Source organism: Streptopelia decaocto (genome assembly GCF_964273445.1).
Source record: "Streptopelia decaocto genome assembly, chromosome: 1".
Lineage (NCBI taxonomy): Eukaryota > Metazoa > Chordata > Aves > Columbiformes > Columbidae > Streptopelia > Streptopelia decaocto.
This window is the reverse complement of record NC_138663.1, coordinates 56574934-56595870: the sequence shown is the minus strand read 5'-3', so window position 1 is coordinate 56595870 and position 20937 is coordinate 56574934. Positions and strand designations below refer to the sequence as shown.

Below are 20937 nucleotides of genomic sequence, written 5' to 3'. Positions count from 1 at the left end.
CTGGAAAGCAATGGATTCCTAGAACTCTGTTACAACTTATTTGCAGGCTACATGCGGTCAACAGTATCAGTTAGTATCAGTCAGTACTGATACTGTCATCTCATGACTGGTCTGGTTTCCTGGGTAGTATGTGGTGTGTCCATATTACTAAAGCACACCACAGAAGTATGCTTTATCTGTGTAATACTGGAGCACCGTTTATAACACACAGCATGTAACAAGGATGGGATTTCACTTTCAGATTGCAGACATCTACATTTAAGTGATTAAATACTGGTGAAAGAGGCAGCTATGCTCTTGTTTTAATTAATATGCTGAATGAAGTCTAGAGAAGTATTCAGCTTACTAAACACAGATGTCAATTTGGAGCTGAATCCCACCCCGAGTGACATGAGGGTTTGCCCAGGCTCGGTTATTTTTACAATTCAGGTCACTTTTTCAAATCGCTCTGCTACTGATGTTGCTCAAGACAGCTAGAGATGATGTGGAAACACAGACACCAGGCAGAAACCCAGAGCAGTGAAACACTTTGATTACAGTTTCAAATCTAGTACAGCAGGGTTTCATTCATCCTTCCTGTTTGATTGTTCAGAAACATTTTGATTATTTCAACATTCAGTCTTATTTTATGCCTGAAACTGATTGTTTCAGGCTCTGCAACCAAACAGCCCCATCCTGGAGGTGAAGATTGCAAATGTATGTCCATTTTCTACCTTTAAACAGTTGACCTTGCACACAGTAAGGGCTTAGAGTCTAGCTGAATTGCCAGTCATTCATGAATTTATTAATGGGAATTACAGAGCGAAAAATGGATTTGTAAGATTTCAGAGTTTTTGCATCTTTTCCAGCTGAGTGTTAGAGTGCAATGGAAATTGTTACTTACTCGTTCTAACACTTGCAGACTGTGGCTGACTGTACGTTTTCCAACTGTCACCACTGACCGTTCTGACGCTGAACTCGTAGAGTCTGCCTGGCCGCAGGCCATGGATGATGCGTACTTTGGATTTGCTGCTGCTGTAGGGATTGAATACTGTGAGGGGATCCTTTGGCAGCCACCGCAACTCAAAATCGTCATAGTCTGTCCAATCTGGGGGACCCAGCCAAGTGATTGATAAAGAAGTGTTTGCCACATCAGTAAATGACACAGTGTTAGGAGGGCTGGGTGCTACAGAGAAAGGGGAGAAAAAAAGGGAAAAAAAAAATTTCTTAATTTTTTATAGAAGACAAATAAGCTGAAATATGCATTATTTTCTTCATGCAACACAAAGTGGTTTGTATTATCCCATGTACAGAGCCAGTTACTGCATCTGTGCTGATGGTGGTGACTTTGACAGACCTTACATATTCCTGAGCCTTTGAAAGAAAACCACTGCTGAACAAAATCGCACTCCATTGGTTTAATACATTTAAGGATATCCTTTATCCTTAAACCTTCAGTGACTCTCTTAACAGATCCTCCCTTAGAATAAGTCTGTTGCATAGTTGTGAACTAACATGAATTCTGACAGATGGGACTAAACAAAAATCTGAGAGCTTTTGTCTTTCACCTGTTCTTCCTTCGGCATTCGCTGTGTTGGTCAGGTCACCACTGTGAGTCACCACAACCAGATTGTACTTTCTGCCAGGAATGAGCCCCTGGAAATGCCATTCTTTCAGGTCTTTCTTGTGCCATGTTTCTTTCTGGGTCCCATTTGGGTTGTAAAGATTCAGCTCATAGAAGTCAACATCTCCTGCTGCTGGACCCCAGGTGAACCACAGACTGTCTGTCATGTTTCGGTTGGATGCCTTGAGACCAACAACAGGGGCTGGTACTGAAAAAAAAGAGGATAAATATTACTTAATGTATAACATCCTTAGGGTGAGGAGAAGAAACAAGGTCAAGAAGACCTTACACTTGTCCTGTAACATCAGGCATGTAAATAAACCAGACAGCCACCACACCCGGCCAGGAAGCATCAGGAAGTATATCTCAATCGTTTATTTTCTTATTTTGAATGGCCAGTGTTCCCAGAAGAGGCTGAAATGTTTCTAATAGATAGTTTTGCAAATGTTAAGCAGCTTTTTCCCAGTCAGTGTCTGGAAATACCTAATTCCAAGGCAGCTGAGGAAAGCACAGAGGCAGCAGTACACAGCAGTTAGTAGATGGTGTCTCAGGCGATAAAGAAAGGTTTCACAGTGTGTCAGGACTCCTAGAGCTGCTTAGGAAACTCTGCTTCCCACGTGTGGCTGAACAAACATGGAGCTGCAGTCAGAGCTTCCCATGGGAAAAAAGTTTTACTTCACTGGTAGACTGTCTACCCCATTAACCCTACTTGCTTTGCCTTTTGTCTTTTCCACTCACAGACAAATGTCACTTTTAGGATGGGAGACAGCTGTTTTCCTTTAAGTCTTAGGCAGCATATGTTGGGATGTCCTTCTCTTGACCTGAGTACCTGGGAACTATTGCTTCATTTTTCCTTTTGTAACCACATCATTCAGAATTTACCTTCTTCTTTATCTAATGTTTTTCATGTATAAGAGCCAATTTTGATATTTCCAATAGCTGACTTAATCTAGCATGAATATCAGACTCAGACCAGCTCACTGGTACCCCTCATTAGCACCACACTGGAGACGATTATTTTCTCAGATGCTCTTGCCTGTTCTTCCAAAGACAGAAGACTCGTTAATGAGGTCTCCGCTGCGGGTCACAATCACCATTCGATACATCCTGCCTTGCCGCAAGTTTGGGAACGAACAGTTCTGGAGGTGCTGCTCTCCTGAAGTCCTGTCATGAAGGGACTTGTCTGGGTTGTATAGGAAGATGTCATACGAATCAAACTCCCCTTGTGAGGTGTTCCAGCTGAAGGACAGTCGGTCAGTGGTGTTCTCTGTGACCTTCAGATTTGTGACAGCTGCTGGAACTGAAAAGAAGGACAAATGCAAGAGTAAATATCAAAGTGTCTAACCACTAAGCTGAACCTTTAATAAAGTAACAACACATGGCTGGAATACATTTCAGTTAAGTCACAAAGCAGCTAAGTAATGTCAACATCAACTTTCTGAAGCAAGGGGAAGGCATTTATGAGGTGCCGCTGAGTCTCTCCAATGCAAGGTTTGTATTTCTCAGTAGGCTTGGTTCTCCAGCCTGTGCTCACACAGAGCTGTCCATTAATTTCTAAAAAAAGTTTAATTAAGACTGCAAGACTTGGCTCTAAGTTTAGAGGTGTGTATTAACATCAAACCCTGCACTAAGAGCCTTGAGATTATCAATTAAAAGCTTGATGACAATAAAGCATTCAGGTAGTTTCATAACAGATAGACTGGAGGAGTATTCAGCACTTTGGTTCAATATCCTTATTATGAACTATGGCCACATTATTATGGTAACAAATTTCAGATTCAGATACCAAGCACATATCAGGAAAAATGATGCATAAATATCTGGAGTCTGTTCCTACTGGAATCCTTCCAGAATCAGGATATACAGATGATTCATGTATTTAATCATATTTGACTGAAGGAGCTATAAATAAACTGAGATATTCTAATTACCTGTTCGACCAACAGTTTCTGCTCGTTTACTCAAGAGCCCGCCACTGACTGTCAAAACTTGTATTTTATACTTCTTGCCGGCTAATAAATCTTCAAATTTGTGCTGTTTGGCAGTAGGTGGCCCTGATTTGTTGCTCAGGAGGATTCCTTGCTCATTCAAGAGCAGAATGTCATATCTTTCAGCTACACCAGGAGCTTTCTGCCAGGTTACTAACAAGGAATGACTGCTGTAGGCATGATGGGCTAATAATTCCTGGACAGAGGCTGGAACTGAAAGCAACAATTAAAGGCAGGACATTACCAGGTGAAACATGGACCATTCAGTACAGAGCTGTGAACAGGGTAATTAATAGAGAATATATTTACACATTTGCATGTTCGCTTATTGGAAAGGGATATCTGTGCACGTGTTTGCACAAGCAAATAATTCCTAGAACAAATACAGTAAGATGATGTTACAGAGCATCATGGACATATGAAGAGACATATGGGTATGGAGACATCCCAGGCCAGGTTAGGTAGGTTTCTGAGCAACCCAGTCTAGTTGAAGATGTCCCTGCTCATTGCAGGAGGGTTGGATTAGGTGATCTTTGAAAGTCCCTTCCAACCCAAACTATTCTATGATTCTATACAGAAGCAAGAGATGTACATAAATTATCATGAAAAGAGGGAGAAGGAGAGTGAGATGAACTGACTGAAGCAGTTAAGGAAAACACATGAAAAAGAACTGAAAAATAAAGAAGTGGTTAATTGGTGCAAAACAGTGACACAGAATAGAATGCGTTAGCCAGCAGTTGTTGCACAAAAGTCAACGCCACAGCAAACACACGCAGGTGCCAAAGAGAGAGAATGGATTAAAAACAAGGTGTTCCACTGTTTGTGTGTGCTGACCCGCAGTATATTGAGGCAATCCATTGTCTGACAAGCCTTGACCATACAATGGGCTCTGCTAGAACACAGTATTTGACTATATGGAGCACTGCAGATGTATGTGTTGGATGGATACAAGCACAGGACTGGGAAGGGCTGGAACTGCGTTCATCCTGTGAAAGCATGCTTTGGGCTGCGGACCTGAATTCCACACACATTTACCCAAAGCTACTCATGTGGCAGATCTCACTGGTATTAACGGAGTGACTGCCTAAGTGTTTGCAAGAGTGAGGACTCACACTCTTTGAGATAAAAACTTCTTGTGAGTCTGAGTCTCACCACACCCAATGGTACCTTCATGAACATTATTAAATAAGGGTCACCTCCTGGGAAGACATAATGCAACTTGCTCCTTGTCTCAAAAGAAACGTACTTGTTCTCCCAAAAGCTGCTAAGCTGTTGTGCAAGGTGCCACTGTTAGATTGCACCACCACCCGGTACTGTTCCCCAGCTTCCAACTTGTGAAACGTGTGCTCAGAGACGTGCTTGGAGACACTCTGGGAATCAAGCTGATGGTTTTGCTGAAATATAGTGACTGTGTAGGAATCAACATCTCCACCTCCAGGAGTCCAGCTCACTTTCAGGCTGTTTGTCATGCCGTTAGGTGAAACATGAATGTTTCTGACCACACTTGGAACTGAAAAAAAAAGGAACATAAAGGCACCTTCTCACAAATTTCCTGTTTGATTTAGACTTTTTAATGCCTACTTCTTCATGGCCATAGCAAATGATTCAGAAGACAAAGAGTATTTACAGATACATGTAACTTCACTCATGGGTAAACACAGGTAAAGCTGCAGACATTTGTGCACGATTGTGCCATTTTAGAAAAGCCATTCTATGTGTTTACATGAAGAAAAGTAAATAAAATGTAAGTTAAAACAGAAAAAAGTTTGTATGTTCTTTTAGCTGAATAACCTCCCTCTTCTCCGAGTGATGCTTTAGAAACATCTCAGAAAATCAAAGCTCTTTATGTACACTTAGTAGGTATTTTGCAGTTATAATTTCACTCATTCATTTTTGGTGGGTAAGCAGAGGTGGAATATAGCTTAAGTGATTTAGCTAGAGATACTAAGCAAAGGACTGGCATGCATGGGAATAACAGAATCCCAAACACTGGCATCTCAATGCCATTCCTATGCAACAAATCAAATTCTCTGCCAATAATCAAATATTGGTGCCTGTGACATTTGTTTAGTAAGCACAGATCAAGATGGCTGAAAGTGCTACTGTGATTTTCAATGAGATCGGCTGTCTTTGTGCTAGTGCTACAGGAGCTCAAATAAGATCATGGTTCTCCCTTGATTTTCTATGCCTCTTTCTTTCCTCTAAAGAAGCCTCAGCACATTTTAAATACCACATTATTTCTTACTTGTCAGGCCTTCTATGAAAGTAGCACGTTGTACATCTCCACTGATTGTCAAGACAAGAATTTTGTATAGACGTCCTGGAGTCAGAGCTGTGAACCAATACTCCTCAATGGTGTTCCCAAGGAAAATGGGTGGGAAGATCTTCATATCATTGAAGAGGAGCTGAATCTCGTATTTATCAACATCCCCCTCAGCCTTCAACCAAGTTACCTGCAGATCTTCTGTGCTCCTGTTACTGAGAGTCAGCTCCTTCACTGACTCTGGCACTGAAGAGGTGAGAAGAAAGACAGGAAAATTCTCATTGCTTATTACTAGACCACAGCAAAAAGGTACCAGCTCTGAAGCAATGCTCCTGAGCTAAAGCTTTTCATTCAGTTCCCTAGGAAAAGCAGTAGATTGCGTTAATTTACAAGGGTTGCTCTTTGCGGTTTGCATCATATCTAACACTGGAAGGTCCCATTTCAGAGCAGGGACACCACGATCTATCAGCATTAAAATAATAAATAATAACAGAGCCTGCAAGGGGTTTGCGCAGCCAACAAAAGTTGAGCAGGATCTGCATGTACAACTAGTGTGGTGCAAAGAGGCCTGAGCTAGTGGAGACCTGACGCAAGCTGCCTGTGTGATGCAGCACCACACCACGCAGTTCCCAGTTCCCGCCAGAGGCAGGTCACTTATTTTTTCCCAGCTCTACATCTGTGTTAACAAACTTCTTTTCTTAGCATGGCTCATTAGCTTACATGTAGTGCTAGGTGAAGACAGGCAGATTGCATCCAGACCCCTGCTGGCTCACAACGAGCCACCTTAACACTCTTGCCCCATGCTCTCCGACTCCAGTTCCTGGGGTAATATGAGTAGAGTGAAGTCTAGCCTATCTTCTTCCTTATGCATTTCCATGACCAGAAAAAAAACTGTCTTGTATATTCTGGCATAGTTTAAGCATTAATAGGTTTATGTAGAAATCTGTACAACTGTTTTTTTGTTTTCCTTGTTTCAAGATTTGCTTTCCAAGCTCACAGTACAGGTCTCTTCTTTCACTTTCTGTATGTTTGTAGCTTAAACACTGGTCATAAACTAAGTTCTGTTTTCCATATTTGGAGTTACATTCAGAGAGTTACAGTCAACATCCTGTTAAAATCATACAAGATTTTTGAGCTCAGCTATGGTAAAAAGAAAAAAAAACATTCTATATTAAAATCATATGAGATTTTTAAGCCCGGCTACGGTAAATAGAAGAAAATCCTGGAGTGTCTCAGGATGTTTTCGGAGTATTTACTTACTTGTTCTGCCATAGACCCTTTCACTAGTTTCGTATTTCCCACTTCTGGTGCTGACTGTTACACTGTACTGCCTCCCTGGGACCAGATTAGTGAACACACATTCATTTTTATCCTTTGGGACACTTTTTGTTTGGATGAAGTCATTGTTGTTCTTGATGGTCACTTCATAATTATCAAAATATCCAGAGGCATGTAACCAGGACACCTTCAAGTAGTCACTTCTGGCTGAATTGCTGACAGTAAGTCCCTGAACACTTGAAGGGACTGAAAGAAAAAACACAAAGATTCAGAAAGCAATAACTTCCTGAAATAACAGGAGGCTATATTTGTGGTAATTACCAGACTTTTCTGAGGAAGTTGCAGAAAGACCACAACGTTGATTTAAGAAATACCCTGCCCTCTAAAATAGTACCTCTGCAGTTTCCAGCCTGCTTTATGTCATATGACAACAGTTTGCCTTTCCAATTTTGGGGTATTTTTTGAACTTGGTCAGTTTTGCTTATAGCAGTGAGTTCCACAGGTTCACACTAATCCTGAATTTGATTCTCCTAATTTAAATGGCTGTGCTTTGGATTTTCACTTACATCACGAGAAGACTAAAACTGCACTAGCTTGATACTCTCTGTCATTTTAACACCTCTTACCATCTTTCTTCTATTTTACTGATTGACAAAGTCTCAGTCTTTTCAATTTCTGAGGAAGTTTTAAAAAGTTTTTCATCATTATTGCCAGCCTTCTCTGAAATGTCTCTATTCTTGTTATAATCTCCTTAAACACTGCACAACCAGAAACAACAGATGTGGGTCTTATTCATTTATGTGAGTCACTTACTAGTGTTTTAGTAGTTAGCTCCTACCCATTCTTGCTGTCTTTGAGTAACTTCTTCAGGAGATGCTCTGCAGGGTATACTTGAAGAGCCAAGCAGAAGGGTTAAGAGCAGGAAAATGCCTTTGAGTCAAAACTGATATATGATTTCTGCTCAGGGACTGACACATGGCTTTTATTCATGCTAAAGTAATTTTTTATGACATAAAGCAGCAGTAGAGGCATAAGAATAAGACTAAGTCTGTAAAGCTGTAATGTTATGATTTGACCCTCCAACCCCTACTCACTCATCCACATTTGGTCAGATATTGATAGATCATTGATAATGGCTATACAAAGTAGTTACTGTGACTAGATTAGCTCAGAAGCTCTCTTTACCTGTTCGTTCCTGGCTGAAGGAATAATTTTCATACTTTCCACTCTTCGTTGTTACCATCACATTGTAAAGTGTCCCAGGAGTAAGGCTGCTGAAGGAGCATTCACTGAGGAATTTGGAAATGGTGAGAGTCTGAACAATCTGGTCATCATGAGAGAGTGTTACCAAATAACTGTCTACATCTCCAGTAGCTGGCAGCCAAGAAACACTGAGGTAGTCGCTGCGACCTGAGTTATTCACTGTTACTCCAGTCACACTTGAAGGAACTGTGCAACAAAGAAAAAAAACAGATGAGCTTTAACTAGCCAATTTCTATTGTTTTGAGAATGCCTGGAATTCCACCCTGCAAAATGAGCAGTCTGGGACTGCTGAGAAGCTCTGCTCTGACTCCCACTCAGCAGCATTCATCTGCTTTTTTGAAGACAGTGAAGGAAGTCAGTGAAGACAGTCTTTGGTGGCACAACCCCAGCACTTCTTAAAGATGAGTTATCCTCTCGATTGCCATTCAACAGTAATAGCAATAACTACTGAGGCTTGTATGAAGCTGAGGGCCATGGCAGAACGTGTTTTTACAACGAACATCTACAATGAGTTTATACAATGAACATTTACAATGTGTTCTCTGACACCTAGTGGCCAAAACATGAATGCAAGTTGTTTTTCTAGCCAGCAAGGTGAGCTCAAAGGCTCCACATTGCCAGAACTACCATCACTCAGGTACCAAATTATCAGACTAATTGCAGGCGCAGACCTTAATCTTCTCCAATTGTTTGTTTGTTTTTGTGGGTTTTTTTCTTAATTCTGAAAATCATTGTTTTCAAACTGAACATCAGAGGACACTGCAGAATGCCTGGCCTTTTCCAAATTCCCATAAAGGGTGAAATTGCACTGTGCTGTCATTTTTTCCCTCTGCTTAAATATCCAAAGGGCTGCTGTTACATTCCATGAGTCACTAAACTTACAGTATTTGATGCAATAGTAAATCCTGTCCTATGCAGTACAGAAGGGCCTCATAACGAATAATTAGCCCTGGTGGACATCCTTTAATGTTGGGTTGGAGAAAAATAATGGGTCATGAAAGACTGAGACACAAATTCATCCCCCCACCTTTAGGCAGCTAATTTGCACACCTAAGTAAGGAGTAATAACCCTACACTGCCATCTAGTCAAAGGAACAACAAAGTCCCTTCCAAGGAGTGATTCACCCACCACAGCTGTACATCACTGTTAGGGCCTATTTTTGTCTTTGCTACAGAATGATCCTGCTGTATAGTGTTCCTGTTGTAGGCAGAGCAGTTAGCTCCCTAAAGCTGCGTTAGCATGAATCTGGACCCACAGTGTGCCTGAGGTCACACACAGGAATTGTATGGCTGAAACTGCTGTATTTCTGAATTCTCAATGCAGTGGCTTAATCACAAGACCATTCTCTTTTATAAATTCAGGCATTGACATAAGACTTGCTGGTGTATTTTCCTTCTTACCTGTCCGTCCCTCTGCGATCGTTTGCCTTGAAGATATTCCCCCACTGACAGTGGTGACAACAACTGAATAGAGTCCTCCAGGTTTCAGGGGAGAGAAGTGGTATCTGTTGGTTTCGCTGGGAACGGTCTCATTTTTAATGACAACATTCTCATGAATCAGTAGCACTTGGTATGAGTCTACGTCTCCCAGTGCTCTTGTCCAGTTTGTGAACAAGCTGTTGGTTGACCCTTGATTTGCCACAGTCAGACCAGTCACTTGGGCTGGCACTGCAAAGAATATTGTCACAATGTTACTGCGAAGAAACAAAATAAAACAAAACAAAATCCCCCAAATAACCCAAATTTTGTCACATTGAGGAAGTGCATCAAAAGAACATTCCAACTTGCAGCCAGACTCAACAGGACTAAAAATAATCTGTGGACTGCTTCCTGTCTGATGGGATGCTGTCTGTGGGAAACTATCTAAGGCACTGAAAAGTCTTGCAGGCTTTAGCACAGCTTTTCTCAGTTAGACCCAAATGATTCAAGATCAGGGAATGGGAAGAGACGACATTTTATAGATACCATTAAAAAGCCATCAATGTAGGAAATCACTTTGTCTTGTGATGACTGTTTCAAATACAATCCGTGTCTTTCATTCTCCCTTTCCTCTCCTGTTCCCCATCTTTCGTTTTTCTAAAATGGCAAACTAGTTTGATGACTACCTGAGGCACCCCAGAGAAGTGTCAGACCCTTTAATTTTGGGGTTAACTGAGATGCATGGTTTTGGTTTTGTTTTTTACGTCAGAAGATCTGCAGGATATTAACTTTTCTGGCATCAAAAGATGAATTAATTGTTAAACTTACATGACATCTATTTAAGTATAAGCTGTTGAATTTTGCCAGACCAAAAAGGAAAAAGAAATAACAGAAAGGAATGGAATACTTAGCATAAATTTTACCCAAAACATTTTTTTTAATTTGACAATATTTGGTCAAAGTAAGGATATACAGTTACTTCTTTCTAAGTATTTCTGCTTACATGATCATGCACAACCGAAATAAAGAACACTCCAAATTTACAAGATGTGATTGCAAGCTTCATCTCTTGCTTTATATCAGCCTTTTTGCACACATAGTACTGGATTAGCAATCAATAACAAATGTTAGAAAATCAGGCACACAGCTGAAAAAAAAAGTAATGCTGATAAAAAATGAATCAAAAATCTCACCATTTTATATTGTCATAACATAGTAAGCTCCAAAAAGACACTAAAGTGACACATTTCTGTGCTAAAGGCACTTCTAGTGATACCTCAGGCTTCACCACAAGCTGACCAATCTGGGATTCATGTAAGACATATTTCTGTCACTTTTACAGGAATACTTTGCAAGCCTAGTAAGCTGTCCTACTGCAAAGAAGGTTCAGAAGTTTGGAATGCTTATTAAGACCTGCATTCAAATTCACTGTTGTTCGTTCTTTATCACTTTGAATGTAATGCTGATACATTGTCCCTGCCTGATGTGTTTTCAAGCATTGATTCATACCAGTGAAGTGGGACACTGTAACCTTTATGCCTGAACAGGCCTCTTAAAGGGGCATAGAGCAGAAGGAAGTGAAATCCCATCTATCTAATCACATAACAGAGAAACAAAAATGTAAGTTAAACTTTTCAGGCCTTGGAAGGAGTTACAACATTTAAGTAAAGACCACTATCAAGCTATAGGCATGATTTGATTCATGCACTAGAAGCTTGTTTTCCCGTGCTGTGCCAAATCAGAGCTACATTTTAAGTCTTTGCTTGCACTGGAGAATGCGTAAAGTGAAGCAGAGTAAAGCAACACATACAGTTTAGAACTTGCACACGTGCACAAAATTAGCACCCTGCAGGGGGTAGGAATGGGATCTTCCTTGTGTCACAGTCATCATTCTAAGTAACATACAGATTCTGGAATCAGAAGAGAAGAGGGATTCAAAATACACTTTCAAGGTCACATGTGTTTTGTGTTTGTCAGCCTTGGAATGTTCCCCCTAAAGCAACATTTTCCTGTACGGTGGTGGTGGGTTTTTTTCCAGACGATGAATGCTTTGAATTAAGGAAGTGACCTTCCTGAAGATACTCAGTGAAAATTATTCTTCTTATATGGAATCTTGTGCTAATGTAGATTGATCAGACATGACATAATATTTCAGAAAACTGTTTTGCCAGGAATTACATATCCATTTCCTCAAAACCTTAAGTACATACTGCAAGATAACTGAGTCAGAAATGAGAGACTCAGGAGCATAACTTTTCTATTGAGGAAAGAAATGTAAATACAACACTTTTGAGATTTAGACACTGAGTTCATTCAGTTCACAACAAAGCAAAGAAAGTTGTTAATGGTTAATAGAAATAAAGATCAAAATAGTTTGACAGGATGATACCTGTTCTTCCTTCCACTGAAGTCCAGTTGCTTAAAATCCCACTAATGGTAGTGATGGTAGCTGTATATTTTCTTCCAGGTACCAAGTCAGTGAAAGTGAATTCTTTAGCTTCTTTTGCAAGCCCTTTTTTTATGACAGTAAGATCCCTGTCTCCCAGTGAAACCACATAGCTGTCCCACTCTGCAACAGGGGTCATCCACATGACACTAAGAGACGATTCATTAGCGTGCTTCACACGGAGCTGGAGAACAGGCTCTGGCGCTGTGAAAGTACACAAAGATCACAATGAGAACAGGAGTTTGTAGTGAACATACGTGCCACATCTCAAGCTGCTGTAAGGAATCTGTTCTGTAAGATAGAGATGGTGAAAGCAACAGAGTATTTGTAATGAAGAGGAGATTCTTTCCCTTTTTCTAGGAAGCCAATCTTACAATTTGTGCTACCCTTCCGGAAAAGGGCTATAGCAGCAGACTTCAGCAATGCATTATGGCTGTAATGCTTCGGTTTAAACTTAGGTCAGGATATATATTTTAGTGTGAATGGAAATGCAGTGAAGTCAGTGAGCTTCCTCTTGAACTGTGGGTGCTAGACACGGATATAAAACATTTGTACCATAAAACAGATCTACACCAATTTAGTTGTAACAAACACGGATGCAAATTATAGGGTCAGAGTGACATTGATTTCACACTGGTTCATATCTCAGTCAGGCTGGGAGACACTACAATCTTACAGTGGCATAAAAGAAAGAATTTCTGTGTGTGTTCATGTGTGAGTGTGTGTGCATACACAGAGGGCACCCGTCACCTAACACAGTCCCCTGATCTGATTTTGTCCCTGTAATGTTAAAATACAATTAACTTTCCAAGACTGCATGTTTATGTAGGAGAAAATTAAATCAGAATAGGGCCTAATAATTATGCTTCATAACAGGTACATTATGTACCTGCCTGTGTGTCAAACACCATTGTGATACACTCACTACTGGATATTATTTATTGGACCATTTTCTAATCACTCAGCTGTGTCAATTAAAAGTAACACCAGAAACTTAAGTTATTTGTAATGCATATCAGAGTAAGCAAGATGAGAATATGCTTTGATCAACTTAGAGAAAGCTTCAGTTCCATTACTTCTACTACTCTTGCCATTGTGCAAAACTAACAAAATGAAGCCTTCAGGGAATGACAGGTAAGGGTGTAGCAGGAAAGGCAGGCACAAGGAAAGGTGAGGATAAACAGGGGTGGTCCTATCTTATCTCACATTCTCCAGTGAGACAGAGCATTGCCTGATATTCCTCCAAGTCTTCTTTTCCTCTGAATTGCACTTATTTTGCATTCACAGAGCAGAACCATTAACAATTTTATTGCAATTATTTTTTAAGTTTGAAGCAATCAGATGTAGCTTTGACTAACATGCTGCAAAAGAATTCCACTCATGTCTCTGCAGTGTATATGGATTTCCTTTGGAAAGGCTGACTTGAAGAGACTAACCCCATTTTCTTTCTGGAGCACAGAACAAGAAATGGGATGTAATGGAACAGCCACACTAGCATACACCTCAAACCATTGATATTCTTTATACAGGGTGGCAAGGAAATGAGTTTGTCACTGAAAATACTGAGGAACAATACAGGAAGATCTATACTGCTCTTTTTTAAGAACTATATAGGGTGCCTACAATCAGCTACAAAATACAACAGAGAAATGTTATGCATGTAGAGTAATGTCTCAGTCATGACAGAATTGTGACAGAATTCCCCAAACTTTCACTAACAAAACATTTACCACAGAAATAACTCTGAAAGTTTTCACAGAACTGCTAAAAATAATATTTCTGTTGTTTACATGGGAGCTCCTTTTTACCGTATTCATAGTGAAATGTATCTGTAGATTCCCAAGAACTGTCTCTGATCGCCCACAGAGCCCAGCTGAACGTTTTTGTGCTTCCAGAGGAGCACGCTGACCTGTTCTCCCCGTGCAGCTGGACTTGCTCTGCAAGTCACCGCTCTCCACAATGACATCCACGCCGTACTGCCTCCCTGGGATGAGCCCCACGTTGTGGACCAGGTACTCCGTGGTGTCCTTCTCCAGGGTGGCGTTGAGCACCAGGGCCGAGCGGTTCCAGAGGAGCAGGCGGTACCTCTGCCAGTCTCCCGCAGGGGGCAGCCAGCTCACTCGCAGAGACCTCAGCCAGCCACCACCACCGGCCTTCAGCTCCGACACCTTCTGGGGAACTGAAATGCAGAGATTGAGAGAGCAATTCTGAAGCGGGGTATTTCTGGTAAGCCATAAGTGCACACTGGCAAAACCTGTTTCACAGCAGAGCTATTGTAGAAGTACTTGGATGAGTTAGAGCAATGTGAGGTATCTTTTTAAAAAGGTTGGCAACCTTTTTAAAAATGAGGGCTATGTTTCCCTTTTCCAGTCAGTGGGAACTTCACTGGACTGCCATGACTTCACAAATACGATGGAGAGTGGCTTAGCAACTTCATCTGCCCCTTTCCTCAGGACCCGCTGATGCATCTCATCAGGTCCCATGGACTTGTGCACCTTCAGGTTCTTTAGATGGTCTCAAACCTGATTATCTTCTACAGTGGATGATTCTTCATTCTCCCAGTCCCTGCCTGACCAACTGCAAGATCCTGCACATGCGCCAGGGCAATCCCAAGCACAAACACAGGCTGGGCAGGGAATGGCTTGAGAGTAGCCCTGAGGAGAAAGACTTTGGGGTGTTGGTTGATGAGAAACTCAATGTGAGCAAAATTACTAAAAAATCTGCTAACAATTTGACTACATGCAGACTCTGCCTTAATGTAACTCATTTTATATACTGTGCTGAGTTGAATTCAAGATAACTAAGTTGGTCAGCAGTGAAGTAGCGTGGAACAGTTTTGTAACAGACTCACCCAACTATAAGGTCCAAAACACATTATTGTTTCCTGCTCCCAAACTACGCTGTAGCTGCTTTTGGTTGCCAGATTGACTGTTGCCAGAGAGTCGGGAAGGGGTATTCCAGGAACAATATTGTGCTCTTTATCTTATTTTGCCTGGAATCCAAATCATTTCGTCTCCTACAATGACTTTCTACAAGGCCAGTAAAGGAAAAAATAGCATTGGTTACAAAGTTCTTACTGAAGGAGAAGACTTACATGTCCTGCCAGTTGCCATCTGATCAGTGAACAGTTCACCACTGATTGTGCGGGCAGTAACCTGATAAAGACGTCCTGGAGTCAGCTTGTCAAAGTGAGTCTCTGTGACTGGTGGCTGTAGAGTTTTGACTTCTTTAACTGATCCAAGATGAGACAGAGTGATATTATAGAAATTGAGGTTTCCTGAAGGTCTTCTCCACTTAACTTTCAAAGCATCTATGCTGTCATCATTAGTCACCGTCAAATCTAAGACTTCAGCTGGGGCTAAAAAATAAAAATAAGAGAATAAAATACTTCAACCACAGAACATATAAGACCTGCTGCCTCCAAACTGCAATAGTTAAGTTTTGCTTTTAAATGGTTATATGAGATGAGGTATGAGTGAATGTGCCTGAACAGTGAGAGGGCAAAGCCTGGTCACAGTGAAACTGAACCCAGCCCTGTTTAAGACATTCTGCTGCTCAGAGTGACACCTCTTACGATGACCTCTCTTGTTTCACTAATCTGCTAGCCATGTCTGCACTCACACTAGTCATTTTGACCGTAAAATAGACCAGGCACACGCTGCTAAGAACAGAGGTGCCTGTGTAAATTTCAGTAGGATAAATACTACAGCATCACTGGAGCTATGCCTGATTTACCCCAGTGTAGATGGGATTGGAATCAAACTCCTTTATTCAAATGCTCCACCAAAAGAAAAACATAGCCAACTCCAGTATCTTAATTTCTCAGGCTTGGGACACATGAGGTACTGAAATGGAGGACCATACTGCAAACTAGATGGAGTGCTTTTTTGTCCTGAGAAAACCTGTGAGATTTAAAATTTTTGCACCCCACAACAGGAAGAAATAAAAAATTCTGAGGAAATATAATTAAACAAGAGTATAATCCCCAGAAAAGCCAGTGCTAGGCAACAACAGCACTCATCTGTGTGCCCTAGGCATCATAATCTTGTTCACTTCATATTAAATTATGTTTACATGGTCAGATTTCTGTAGGAGAAACTGCACCTTATGTTTGTCAGGAATTAAAGAAGACAAAGGTATGACCTTGTTCTTCCTTATGTGAGTGTTTTAACCACTGGCCTCCAGTAGGACGTCATCTTTCTCTCTGTGACCACAGAACTCTATTCTGAAAAACCCTTCTGAAGAAAACACTTCATTTCTAAAACTCTGTTTCTGTGAATCTATATTTCTTTGGGGGAAAACAAAAACAAACAAACAAAAAACCATCATATTATTAAAGTTCTTAACCTGCTCTACATTTTTTTCACCTCATTTTCAGAAGGTCAGAGATTCTGCAATCCAGAGGAAAAAACACACCAAAAGTATTTTTCTTCCAAAACTCAGAAGCTCCACACCTCCCATGCAGCTAAGTAAGAATCATGGAGTTAAACTGTCTTCAGTACTGTGAAACAACCAGACTACACACTGCCCCAGTTCACTGAAGAAGTCAGATGAACCTTTTTCACAGATATGAGGTGAAACCTGTGCACTTGGGCTCAGACTGTTAACATCTAACTTTGCATGTTTAATGGAGCTCCCTACATTAAGCAGTGCAGCTAATTTAGCTGCAGACACCCTAAAAGCTAATTTAGCTGCTAGCTTTGCTGTAACAGCAACTTAGGCAACTAAATAACCTAACGGTGTTGCTAACTCCCTCTATAGCCTTTGGAGAGAAACACCTGCCAAGGGTAATTCAGCCACTCAAGTCTGTGAATATACACTTGGAACACAAACCATTTATTATTCTGAAATATGTCCTGCTATATTATTAGATTATGGCCTTACCATTCTGTTGCAATGAATTCTGAAATCATACCTGTCCTGACAGTTTGAAAACTGTTGCTCTCCAATCCTGCAGCTTGGGTTATGATAGAGAGGTTGTACAGGTGGCCCGCTGTAAGGCCTGAAAAAGTGTAGGAGGTCAGAGGACCTTCTTGGTGAATCTCATGAACTGGGACATGATTATCCAGTAACACCAGCCTGTAGCGATCCACGTGCCCAGAACCAGGAGACCATGAGGCATGGATAGTGTCTGTCTTGACAGTGACCTGAATATTTTTCACAGGGGATGGCACTGTTGGAATAAAAAACACATGCTTAAGGTCTAATGGTTATCTCCACAATTTCAGTACTTTTGAACAGATTTACTTTTGCAATATGTTGAGTTTCTTTAGAGTTAGTGAAAACACAGCCCCAAATTAATGTTTAAACAGATCATAACAACATCTCCATTCTTAGCAAACAACTCTTGCTGTTAGCCAGAGATTCATAGTTTGTTTATTTCTATGTATAATCAATAGATACTTATATATATCTTGTCAGGTAGAAGAATGGTACATATTTGTTAATTTCAAAATACAGAACTGCAAAATACTGTAAGTGGTTTTATTTAGATGAACTACAGTAAAAGAAGTCTTACCAGTAGATCCACTTATGTGAAGTTCCGGGGTACTTTTATTTCCAGCAACTGCACTGAGAACAACGTTGTATTTATTCCCAGGGATGAGACTGGAAAAAGTGTTTTCCATTTTTGAAATTCTTCCTGGTATGGAGACTTCTTGTATCCTTCTATTATCATGGTCAAATAATACTAGGTTATACAAGTCTACCTTTCCTGAGGAAGGATCCCACTGAACCTGTAAGCTTGTGAGGGTAGTTTTTTCCTTATTAATTTCAAAACGAGCTGGTGGCAAGGGATCTGTAGTTAAAAACAAACAAACAAACAAACAAAACCCATAAACTAGTATTTCTTGCATTGGGATGTCTGAAGTTTTACACAGGAAAACAAAAAACCTTTCAAAACTCTCCCTTTATCATCATCACGCTGCCAGTGCTTTTTGAAGAGTCTTTTTCTTTAAATTTATAAACACATCACTGAAACCTGTCTACAAGAGTCCTGCGAAATTCAGAAATGTTACTTGTGTATATGTGTACACACTCACACACACACACACACACATGTAGAAAAACACTTCCAGCTGTGGATGTATATAACAAGCTTGGAAATCTGCTGATATTAAAACTGTAACAACTTTAATAAAAAACAGCAAACACAAAAATCCAGCAAACTAGACAGAATGCTGCAGTGTAGTAGAGCTTTATAGATACAATGGTACCAAGTGGCTTTCACTTCCTAGCACTCATGCTAAACACTTTATCACTAATGGGCATAAGCATGTGTAAAATTTTAAGAGCAACAATCCTTGGGTTTTGGTATAACTTCAAACACTTCAAACAGATTCTCACAGAATATGCTTCTGCTCTGCTGTAGTATTGTTCTTATAAATTTAAAAAAAACCCAAATAGTACATTGGATAAACTTTTAGGAACTATTTTTAATTGGGACTAGTTATCTGAGAAACTCTCAGTGTTCACTATGTTGTTCATTAAAGATTTCTCAAGTAAAATCACCCGTAAAACATGATAACTCTAAAGGGATGGACAAAACAAAAGACTATGGTTGCTTGTAGTCACCAGGTGTATTTCATCACTCACAAGACTTCATGCAAATCAGAAGAAATATATTACACATTGATGTACTAAGGTATTGACACGTCTCCCAATAAGGTTAAACAACTGCATATTAAAAAGGTTTCGTAAAACAACCCAAAGCAGCAAGATCAAGCATTTACAAGTTGAAGAGTTAAAGAATAAAGGTTTCCCAACAATTAAACAACTAAATTTGGCTTCCACATGAATACACTCCGTGCTACTCTTGCCTAGCATAAGATGGGGAGCCAGTGGTGCCTCAGGCTATGAAATGAGGTTTCCATATCAACAGTGCCTTAAGCACAGAAGGATAAGACCATTTTTCCAATGCAGTCATTGCTTCTGTTCTCCAAACAAGGCAGATAAAAGTGTGTGAGATTGCATAACTAAAAACCGCACCCCAAAGGCTGAAAGGACCAAGTCAAACCTACCCCTGCCCTACAAACACAGCGGTAGGAGTTCCATGGGGCTAATGGTCTTTAAGCTGCGTCTTCTTCAAAGCCTGGATGGTGCAGAGGGTTTAACTGATTCTTAAAAAGCTCTGCTGAGAACAGACTGGTGCCAGGTTTTGGTGGTGTGCTCCGTAAATCAAATATAGTAGGAATTTCAAGGGAATATCTCCCTCCTTGGAGACATTCAAAAGCTGTCTGGACATGGTCCTGGGCAATCAGCTGTAGATGGACCCGCTTGGGCAGAGGGGTGGGACCAGATGATCTCCAGAGGACCCTTCCAACCTCGACCAGACTGTGACTCTGTAACTATGTGAAAAACACTGTGTCCCTTTGAACCCAGGTCTCTGCTTCAATTCAAGTTACTGCTTTGAACCATCAAGAAGCTAGTGCTCCTCAGAAAAAAAATATGAAAATTAAATTAACAAAATCAATCAATAGAAGTAACTATCTTATTTTCTTGACCTCTTTCTTTAAGGCTAAACTAACTCTGCCTAAAACTGAAAACCAAACCAAACCAAATAAAAAACAAAACAAAACAAAACAAAACAAAACAAAAAACAAACAAACCCCCCCCCCCAAAAAAAAAAAAACCCAAAAACAAAACAAAAAAAAAACAAACAAAAAAAACCACCACCAAAAAAAAACCAACCAAAACCTCAAATCAAAGACCAAGCAGATAAAACTTCAGGCCAAATAGTTAAAACTTCACCTAGTTACAGCAATTGAGACAGGAGGTTTTAATGAAAAGTGTCAGGAAATCTTAACAATAGGCTTGACTACCAGCTCCACCTATAATACACACTAAGCCACTAAAGACTATTATGCTGGCAAAAGTGAATAGTCAGGGTATAAACTTGTTCCTTGAAGGCAATTGTTCTAATCAGAAAGGTCAGACTTTGGGAGTCAAAGAAATTCCAGCACTATATATGGTCAGATGCACAGACAGCTGTAAAAGTTTAAATTTTACTGATATCAAGAGAATAGTCATGACAGCTGTCAAGAAGTTTAACTCTCTCTCTGACAGTTAGGACAAGCTTGACTGCTTGCTAGTCCTGCAAACATTGTAATCCGCATTATTTGACAAACTCTACAAAAGAAGACACCTCCTACATTTTTAGAAGGGTTTACGGTGTCCTGGGCAATCTGTCTTCTAAGGTACTTTAGCAAAGAAAAGAGTTGCGTGCCTAGAAGGTGAAGTTCAGAAATTCAGACTTTATCTAATCTATCTGGTCCAGAAAACAAAACACTCAGTGCTTTGTACATCCGCTAGAACAAAGGAACAATGAGATTGGGAAGTGCCTGGGCTGAAAGGGCCCTGGATGGAAACAAACACTTAAAAAGCCATTTTCATTGTTATACAAGTCTCTGCTGGCAACGATACAACTCTGATATGTCACAGAAGTAACGGATTTTCACAAGGATATTTTTATACCATTTGATACTATATGAATTAAGGCCTCCTAGTCTACAAAGGAGTCTTCCAGGAGACTTTATGTTGTTTGAATTATATTGCACTGCCATTTTCACTTTTGTGTGCGTAGGTGCTACAGATACATTTCACATAAATGATTGATATGGTTATGTCCAATCCCAATGACATGAGTCCCAAATACAGCCTGTAAGCACAGAAACACCCC

The 20937-nt window shown here is 40.4% G+C and overlaps 1 protein-coding gene across 4 annotated transcripts in view; it reads right to left on the bottom strand.

The window, feature by feature from the left end:
- PTPRB (protein tyrosine phosphatase receptor type B) overlaps positions 1-20937 on the bottom strand; it is a 63435-nt gene that overhangs the window by 22465 nt on the left and 20033 nt on the right. For 3 of the 4 annotated variants that reach the window (XM_082050395.1, XM_082050396.1, XM_082050398.1), the window contains 14 exons: positions 17779-18057; positions 17176-17433; positions 15355-15618; positions 14170-14439; positions 12204-12464; positions 9797-10063; positions 8318-8581; positions 7115-7378; positions 5837-6100; positions 4838-5101; positions 3535-3804; positions 2640-2903; positions 1548-1811; positions 884-1165 (listed from right to left, as the gene is read on the bottom strand). In XM_082050395.1, coding sequence (XP_081906521.1) covers positions 884-1165; positions 1548-1811; positions 2640-2903; positions 3535-3804; positions 4838-5101; positions 5837-6100; positions 7115-7378; positions 8318-8581; positions 9797-10063; positions 12204-12464; positions 14170-14439; positions 15355-15618; positions 17176-17433; positions 17779-18057 — 3735 coding nt within the window. The remainder of the gene's footprint in view (positions 1-883; positions 1166-1547; positions 1812-2639; positions 2904-3534; positions 3805-4837; positions 5102-5836; positions 6101-7114; positions 7379-8317; positions 8582-9796; positions 10064-12203; positions 12465-14169; positions 14440-15354; positions 15619-17175; positions 17434-17778; positions 18058-20937) is intronic. The other variant, XM_082050397.1, reaches the window with a different exon arrangement.